Source organism: Drosophila novamexicana, unplaced genomic scaffold (assembly GCF_003285875.2).
Source record: "Drosophila novamexicana strain 15010-1031.04,08,12 unplaced genomic scaffold, DnovRS2.1 tig00000986-arrow-arrow-pilon, whole genome shotgun sequence".
NCBI classification, from domain to species: Eukaryota; Metazoa; Arthropoda; class Insecta; order Diptera; family Drosophilidae; genus Drosophila; species Drosophila novamexicana.
The window spans coordinates 647,605-657,528 of NW_020824835.1; the positions used below are offsets into that span (position 1 = coordinate 647,605).

At 38.4% G+C, this 9,924-nt stretch overlaps 1 protein-coding gene across 1 annotated transcript; it reads left to right on the forward strand.

The window, feature by feature from the left end:
• The first annotated feature begins 5,833 nt into the window (after positions 1 to 5,833).
• Positions 5,834 to 8,413, forward strand: LOC115765763 (glucose transporter type 3). Its single transcript, XM_030709427.1, has 2 exons — positions 5,834 to 8,082; positions 8,136 to 8,413. The coding sequence occupies exon 1, from the start codon at positions 5,883 to 5,885 to the stop codon at positions 7,326 to 7,328; it is 1,446 nt and encodes a 481-aa protein (XP_030565287.1). The 5' UTR covers positions 5,834 to 5,882; the 3' UTR covers positions 7,329 to 8,082; positions 8,136 to 8,413.
• Positions 8,414 to 9,924: the final 1,511 nt, after the last annotated feature.

Consider the following 9,924-nt stretch of genomic DNA (forward strand, 5'->3'; position numbering starts at 1 on the left):
CGGCGCCTGTACAACGGTCATTACAATAAACAACGAAGCGGCGGTTCCATCGCGCTTCGCGTTCGTATCTTCGGATGTCTTTTTGCCATCATTGGTGGAGAAAAAGTCAAACATTTTTTTTTTGGCTTTTTTTTGCTGCTTTTGGCTCTTCAGTCGCCGCCTTATCCCTTTGGGATTTTTGCGCCATTAACGTGAATTGCTTTTTGGGGAAATTATGTGTACCCCGCACACAGAAGCTTTAATGTTTTGTAAATTCACATAAGGAAACCATTATCACCTGAAATATGAAAGCAATTTTCGTGCATCCTTTCGGCTTGCAAGTTGTTGTTGCTGCCTTTTCGCCAGCTCGTCCTTTGGCTCGCCTATCTTCACGCTAGTCCCTGTTCCGGCTGCTTGGGTTTTTGGGATTAGTAATGGTATTAAGTATTCGAAGAGAATACTAAAGATAGGTCTCATGGACTTGGAGAATCGATAGATGAAATAAATGGTCTAATTTTAGACAAAGTGAAATATTTAAATGTAAGTTAATAAATATGAATTTTACTTTTAACTGAACTTACTACCGTTATTTTTCACAAACAAATAAGAGACACTAATTTCTTATTTAATTTATGAAGTAAGAGACATCAATTTATCTTTTTACCTGTTGCTTCTACAGTGGATTCTCTTAAGTATTTGCAAAGGACAATGCAAACAGGACCAATAAACAAAAGCTAACAGCGCAATAAAAACTCGCATTCTTATTACAGAACTGTTAATAAAAAAAGAAAGCGGAATTAAATCAGAGAGAGAAAATGAGAGAATAAGGAGTAGAGTTAGAAATAATGAGGTGTTGAGAATCGAATAGTTGTGCGAATATTGGAATAATTTCTTTCGTCACTTACAGTGCATTACACAGAATTAAAACGGAATTTGAATTGACTTTTTAATCGTTTTTATCATAATTTTTTTGATAAAAATGTTCTAATCTATTTTTTAGGTACCCTCATAGTTTATATATGTAATTTTAACTTTATTTCAGGACAGAAACAGGATAGAACAAGTAAGAGGTTCTAGTCGGGAGCTCCCGACTAGGGGTTACCCTGAACCCTCTTCTTCCAACATCAAATGCATATATATATTCTATTTTAGAAGCTGTATGTCAAGTTTGGTGACTCTAGCTCTTATTATTTACCAAAATTGCCCAAAAAACAGGATATCGATATCGATTTTTATCGATTGCTTGGAAACGGAGCAAGTAATCGATTATCGGAAACAAACTCGATCTGCGCGGGAGCTAGGAGCATCTACATCTAAAATTTCAAGTCTCTAGCTCTTATAGGTTCTGAGATCCTTGCGTTCATTCGACGGACAGACAGGCGGACATGGCTAGATCGACTCGGCTATTGATGCTGATCAAGAATATATATACTTTATGGGGTCGGAGAAGCTTCCTTCTGCCTGTTACATACATTTGGATTTTGCACAAATACAATATACCCTTGTACCCATTTTTAATGGGTTCAGGGTATAAAAATGTTGTTGCTAACCGATAAATATGAAACTGGTTAACATAATATAATTTCTAGAAAATAAAGGGATACCCCCAAGTTTGTATACTTCATCAAGATCTAAAATATAAATGATAGAGGACGCAACCTCACGTCAAACGTATTAATCTCTTAGCACTTGGATCAAAGTTCGATTAACTATAATATGCTGGTTACATAAAGGTCTTATTTAAAATAGCTGAGTTGAGCATAAACGCTGCTCGATAAACACCGACGGCGCATTGATGCCAATTTTCGGGAGCAACAACTTGAAGTGCAGTACGAACAGCTGAAGGCAGCTGCTGGTGTCATGGTGCGTTTGTTGGCCAACAGCAGGCGAGCAGAAAAGGAAGGACTATGGCAACTGCTTGCAACATGGTGGTATCGTGTCGTTTGCGCTATAACAATTCTCGTAATACTTCGGGCATCGCCGACTAAACGATAATCGCGCGTAAATGCCCCACTAAAATCAATACAACGACTGCGACGACAATAGCGACGAGGACGAGGTCCTTGGTTGCCACAGCGACTGGCTTTCAGTTTCACCTTCGTTGAGCATCTCTTCATGTTGCCATCCCTTTCAGCCAGAGGAGCAGCCCCGCCAAATATGGGCGGTTATGCACATGCGCTTCCAAGTGCCACGTCGATTGAGTCTTTCACAAGCAAAGTCAGCGTTTTCCTTGAGTTGGTTTTCTTTTTGCCATCCTTGGCCATCGCGCAAACAGAGCAACTCAATGCAAAATTAAGTCGACTCCTAGAAATCGAGTATATTTTGGGCTTATCAGCAATGAATACACTTATAAGAATCTATGTTGTCGGATTGCTAGTCATTGATTAGTTTAGTCGCAAGTAATTTGTATATATAATTTGATAAGCCTTCAATACAGGTACGTAGGCTGTGGATAACTTGTTTAATATGGAATTTATATTATGTATCGGTACAAAATATTCACAAAGTTAAATAACATGAAGAGGTGATATTCCCATGAAAGTTGACAGAGCTTCAGTTAGTAAATTAACTAAACAAATTATTATTTTGTATATATGAATTATAATTTAACAAGATCTAAGTAAAATATACATATATGTGTGTATTTACTGAAGCCCAAAATCGAAAAACATTTTTTATACCCTAAACCCATTAAAAATGGGTATAAGGGTATATTGTATTTGTGCAAAATCCAAATGTATGTAACAGGCAGAAGGAAGCATCTCCGACCCCATAAAGTATATATATTCTTGTACAGCATCAATAGCCGAGTCGATCTAGCCATGTCCGTCTGTCTGTCTGTCCCTCCGTCCGTCCGTCCGTATGTATGAACGCAAGGATCTCAGAACCTATTAGAGCTAGAGACTGAAATTTTAGATGTAGATGCTCCTAGTTCCCGCGCAGATCTTGTTTGTTTTCGATAATCGATAACTTACTCCGTTTTCAAGCAATCGATAAAAATCGATATCGATATCCTGTTTTTTGGGCAATTTTGGTAAATAATAAGAGCTATAGTCAGCAAACTTGATATATAGCTTCTAAAATAGAATATATATATTCATATGATGTTGGAAGAAGGGTTCAGGGTATCCCCTAGTCGGGAGCTCCCGACTAGAACCTCTTACTTGTTTAAATACAGTTTGTAATTAAGTTTAGCATTAAAATAAGCTACGAAGATTATTTGAATTTAATTCGTTTTTATTTTACTTAAGAAACATGATAAATATTGTATTATGCTATATAAGCAGGCTATAAAAGTGTATAATCAATTATTATGAAAATCTCAATTCATGCCTAACGCAGAAAATAATTTCGTTTAATTATATTGTATGACTCGCTGTTTATCAGCTGCACTTAAAATTATTTAAACTACAATTATTTGTTAAGGACTAATCAAAAATTATGTGTCACACTGAGTGCAGGTCTGAATGCAACAGCCAGACCAACTGGATGTCCGATCAAACGAGCAACGACAACTGCACAATCGCATAAATACTAATTTGCATTTTGTCAAATGATTTAGTTGCACATTAAGTCCAATTAATGACGACTACTCAGTCTCTCTCTCTCTCTCTTTGTGCAGCTCAAATATGTGCAAAGAAAATTATCTGAGTAATTGGAGGTTAGCAACCTGCACAGCATCTACTTAGCTACACTTTAACTGCATTCAAAATGCATTAATTAATTAATTAATTAAATAAATGCGTCTGTGTCACTTGTTGCCGCCATGGGATTATCTCTAAACTAAGTCCAGTGCAAGAGCCTGCCTCAGACTTAGAGTCCATAGCAGTCGCAGTCGCTGTTGCCGCTTCCCACGAGCTGCCCGCGCATGCAAATCGGACCAGGGCCAAGCAGTTGACAGTTTGTGGCCGCAGCTGAGCGACAAATATACGAGTAGCCATAAAAATAGTTTATGACTTTTAATTACGGGCTCAGCATGAGGCCGTCGAGTGAGTCGTCGTCGTGGTCGCAGCGATTGCTTCTGAGCAGCAGCCATGGAACAGCGGACCACGGGCAACAGCCAATGGTAGAGCGCATCAGGAATTAACTCGGGTTGCGAGGCCAGTTGGCCAGGAGAGTGTGGCAGCCACTCTTTTGTTTTGGCCTGGTTATTTATTGCTTTTTTAAGCCACCATTTTTTTTTCCAACTGTGCCTGCGCCTTCTTTGTAAGTTCTTTAAATTATATCTCAATTCATACCCGACAATAAATAAACTTGATAAATTTCTCATTTTGCTTACCTGCCCCGCTGAGTTCCTTCGCATGGTTTGAGCCACATCGCCATGTTGCCAGCTGCCATAAATAAATGGACGACAGTGCCATGTGCGCAGCAGCGACCAGGACTGGGGCTGATTAAAATGTTCGGGTCGAGTTCCTTGATCATTAATTAAGAATGCGGCTTGATCGCTGCGCTGGCGATGCAAATGATAAAAGAAACTGAATTTAAAATTGTAATACCACGGACGCAAACGGAAAAAGAATGACGTCCACACGAGTGTACAGTGGCAGCAAAGAAATGACTTAAATTTTATGAAGTTAATTTGTAATTCGAGGCATTCGCTAATTGGTTTGCAATTAAAAATACAATTCAACTTACGAAAAAATGTTTTCATTTGAATTGAAGCAAAAACAGATATTTTATTTATTCTATAATTACAATTGAATTACATTTTTTGTGTAGTGTTGGTTTTTTTCTTTGGAGTTATAAATTATTATTTAAAATACCATGTTAAGGCATATAAATACTTATATAAAATACTTTTAATTAAACGAATATTTGGAAGATATATCAACGAATAAATCAATTGATTATGCAAATTATTTATAAAAATAAATAATGTTTATTAACTGGGGAGGGAACATGCAGTGCGGCTTATAATTTTGTATTCTGACTTAAGCAAATACAGAAGATTTTCTAAAAGGTTTTGAACACATATGAAAATTTGAAAACTTTGTGCGTTTTATAAGATATTTTTAGTTATAAATAAATTTTCGCGTAAGCGTTCCTCTGGCAGCTATATGTATCAAATCTAAGTACATATTTTAGTTTAATTTTAATACATTTATTTCTTTGTAAAACAATCCTCTAGCTACACACTCCAACAGACTAACCAGCGATCTTTAGGGGCCCGTCCCATCAGGGAGATAAGTGGGAGAACGTTTTCCCAAAGACGCCTCCCCAACCACCATGCCCACCCACCTTCGGGTCGGCCACCTGATAGCTTAATTCCATAAAATATATGACTAATATACAAAATAAATAAATATACAATGTTATATGTGACAGCTTTTTAAGGGATAACTTCGGCACACCGAAGACTTAATATTCTTGATGACATTTCCCTTTTGCAAATATGTGAGAATAGTGCAGCTTGAAATTGCTGAGTTGATGAAAATAAATTGGAAAACAGAATACTTTGTCACATAAAGTCCTACTTATAGACCGATTTTTCCTATTACAGACATGTCTTGACCCGTGACAGATGTTGCGACACGTGTATTGCCTGCAACAGAATGAGGGACCTACGCAAGGTTCAATATGATATCTTTAAAACGGACGGACGGTCAGACAGGCTATATGGCTATATGAACTGGCATGTTAATTCTGAGCTAAGATATATACTTCACCGGTCAGAGATGTTCTTTTCTATGCGTTACACATTCATTACACGTTCATTAAAAAAATAGCATACCCTTTACAAGGGTTAAATAAAATATTAACAATTTTCTATTAATTTCGACCTAAGTAGGCATGTGCCTCTTAATTTGAAATAAAGAAAATGATATTTTTTAATATTTTAAAATATTTATTTTTAATTAATTTTTATAATAGAGACAATTTTTATAATCGCGTCAATAGGCGAGATGCAACCCATTACGGAACCGAGTACAAGCGTCACACTTACGGGAATTGAGTCAAGGCGACAGAAACCCCCGATCATTCGACCAACTAGCAAGGCTGGACACCAGTATCTTGCCGGGGCAATTAGCAATTTTGGCGTATTCTGTTTTGGCACCACAATCGGCTGGACGAACATTGGACATAATTTGGTATCTCAGAAGGCTTACAACGTTGAGCTGACGAAAGATCAGTGGGAATGGACTAATTCAATGCTGCCACTGGGTGCTGCATGTTTCTGCATGCCCATGGGTGTATTGATGAAAATGTATGGCTGCAAGCCCGTCATGCTCTTTCAAATGTTCCCCTACGTCTTAGGCTGGAGCCTATTGACTTTCGCCAATAACGTTTACATGGTATACGTGGGTCGCTGCGTACTGGGCATCTGTGGCGCCGCACTCTGCGTAGCAGTACCCGTGTACAATGCGGAAATCAGCCGGCAGCATCAGCGTGGGGCCATGATCAGCGTGTTCTATGGCGCCCTTGTCTACGGCGCAGTCCTTAATAATATACTGTCCGAGATCCTTAGTATAAAGTACGGCAACGTTACCTGTACGCTGATGGCGCTTCTCTGTCTCTCCGTTACGCTTATACCCGAGTCGCCGAGCTACTATTTCTTACACGGACAATTAGAAAAGGCTCGGAAATCCATGCGCTGGCTGCGCGGTGATGAATATGATATAAATACTGAGCTAGAGCTGCTAAAACAGACGTTAAAGAGAAGCGACATGGAACTGCATCAAAGTTGTTGGGGCTTCATGCATAACAAAATCAATCAGCGCAGTGTTCCTCGGGCAACTATACTGTTAATGCTGTATCATATTTCCGGTGGCGTTATCATCATGGGCCACATGGGGGATATACTTGTGCAGATGGCCGATTCGAGTTTCAATATCTATGTGATGTGGCTGTGTGTGTCCATGTGTCTGGGCCACTTAATCTGTTTACTGGCGGTCGATCGCTTTGGTCGCCGTTCGCTGTTGCTGTTCTCCTCGGTGGTCATGTTCATGACTTCGCTCTTTTTGTGCGTTTGGTTCAAATGGATGCGTTCAGAATCATGGCGCTGGCCAGCTTTACTCTCCCTATTCATTTTCGTTGCATCGTTCTCTATGGGCTTTGGTCCGGTCGCCTGGATTCTCTACGTCGAGCTTATACCAGAGCACATGCGGCCGTTTGGCTGTGCCCTTGCTGCCACAATAAGTTGGCTGTTCGCCACCCTGCTGAACATTGGGTTCTTGTTCAGCGTGGGCCATTTTTCAATATTCTATTTTATGTTAATTGTCTGTATGTTGGGGCTATTATTTGTCGTCATCTTCATACCAGAGACCAAAAACATAACATCAGACGAAGTACAGCAGGTAATGAAGCGGGGTGTATTCAATGACGAGCATTCTAGCGATGATTCATTTTAATGACGCTTTACTAGGTAATTACATTAATGGTTAGTTTAGTTTATATAAGCTAAATTTTTTAATTGTCATTAACTGTCATTTTTAGTTTTGTACGCATAGACAGTAAAATTCATATCCATTGATGTTGAAACGAGTTTACGTTTTATATGTTTTTCTGTTTTTCTTCGATACGTTGAATTGTCTACTGCATCAGCAGTAAACTGGCGACTGCAAATATTTCAGTGGGCCCCAAGTCCCTCGGCCAACAATCAGACTCACATGTAACTGTATCTGCAAGTGCACATATGTATCTGTATCTCTGTCTGCGTGAACTTCTGGCAAGTGCAAATATTTATGCGTATTTGATAGCACTAATGGGCCATTAAATGCGTACGCAAATACACACACGCACTGCGTGTGGAGTGTGTGTATGTGTATGCGTGTGTTTGTCTAAACGAGCTTATGTGGGTGGCAAGGATGAAAATGTACCTAAGCGAATCTAAATGGCATCAGGGGCACCGAACATGCAAAATCATGTACTCGTAAATCTCTTTAATGCCAACGGCCTCCGGCCAGAAAGGGCACCGGTGTGGAAGCGGAGGGCTGTGGGAGCCCGGTCCTGGGTCCGACTACGACCCGCCCACACGCAATCACGTGGTAGACGTTTGTTTACTCCCGGCCGAAAGAAGAGATTCAGCATGAGGTTGGGTTGCTTGCGTAATGAAACTGAATATGTGAATGCTGCGGACGGGAGTATGTGTGTGTGTGTGAATGTGTAAGGTGCTTTCGAATACGTATTACGTAACTAACGAAAATTAACGTTAATAGCGCTGAGTATCAAAATAATAGCAGCAGCTCTGCTGTCTGCTGCCTGTTGGCCGTCCTCTGGGCTCGGCCGCGTTTTGGATTGGATGGGTCGACATTGGAGCAGGAGCTGTAGCAGAAAAAGGGAACTGGGAGAGGAACAGATACGTTGGCAGGGGCTGTCAGCCATATAAATTGCACAAACTCATTCCGGACTTAGGCAAAACGTGAAAATATTGTTATGACCTCTTGTGCTGCTTCTTTTGCTCTACCCCCTACACTCCAACCCTCAACCGAGTTTACTGCAGCTTCGGCAGATTCCGACCATCGAAATAAATTTGATTTTAGTCGAAAAATTACGATATTCGTGCACTTAATTGAGAAAAGTGAAGCAGCTATTTTTAATGATGCTGTGTTTTTCGAGAATACCATTATTTGATAGCCGGACGAATTTTAATGTATTCTATTAAGCGCAGTGAACTATTTCAGATAAAATTGCGTGTAAGATATAAACATTACCAATCAATATTTCATCAATCGGTGCACTTGTTAAAGCCATATATAAGTCTCTACAATCTAATAACTAATATTTTAATATAATATTACCCATTTCCCGCCCGTAGACAATTTATATCTTAAGTTTGATTCTATATAGATACTGAAAAAAGGTTTAAAGCTCATTACATAAAGAACCAAATGTTGAAATCAGCGTTTTCTGCCCATTTTAATCTTGAGGTGAGAATATTGAAGCATAAAACGTATCATATCTATTTTAACAAATCAGTTTAGGGCAATCCGATGGTAAATAAAAACTTGCTAATCGTTCAACAATTTACCACAAATTTTAAAGGCGCTGTATAAAGTATTCAGTATGTACTTATGTAGGACTTTGAAACGAAGTTTGAAGTCAATTTGACAAAGCTTTAAATTAAAACTTGGATTCTGCGAAAAACTTGAAAGAAGTTTCAAATGATTTTCCAAATGGATCTTTGAAAATTAATTTGATTTATAATTTTTTTGAATCTCACTAACGCAATCTTTAACACCTATTTATATTAAGGAGGAATGGAAATGGATTTTTCTAAAAATGTGAAACACATCTGAAATAAATTTGAACAAACAACTAAATTTTCGATATTTCCCTTCCACCAACTACACGCCCGTGAAAAATTGACATCTACCCGTCCCATCTTGAACTCTACTTCTATTTAAAAATATGTTTAAAGTGCATCGAATAAAGAACCAAATGTTTCAATCAGAGGTTTCCGCACTTGTTAGTCTTGTGTTAAGAATCTTGAGGCCGAATAAAAAACTTGAGTTTATTAAACCTTTGCCCCGCTTTTTCCATTCAATAACAGTGGATTCTGCAAAGGCGTGTCACATAAGTTATGATAAAGATCTTTGAAAATGAGTTTGAAACCTATAATAAACCAAAGAGTTAAGTTATTTTTTGTCTCCGAATTTCTTCAGTTGTGGGCGAAATTTTCTAAATCTAAATCTTAGCAAATAAGTTTCATGCAAATCGTACAAAAAATAAATTCACCAAAAAAATCTTTGAATCGGACTTTTTACCGAGGCAGCTTTTGTTTTTCGAAAAATGTGAAACACGGATGGTTAGCATTAAACTTGCATACCAACGTTTTTCGCTAATTAACCACTGTTGTGGGTGGAATTTCCCAAATTGCTGAACCACGTATTCATTAAGTTATTTTCGACTCGGCTCGCTATCCTGAATATGATAAAATATAAATAAATATAATTATTTTACATTTTAAAAAATTATTAAGCTTTTACTCCGAGAAAATATCTTTAA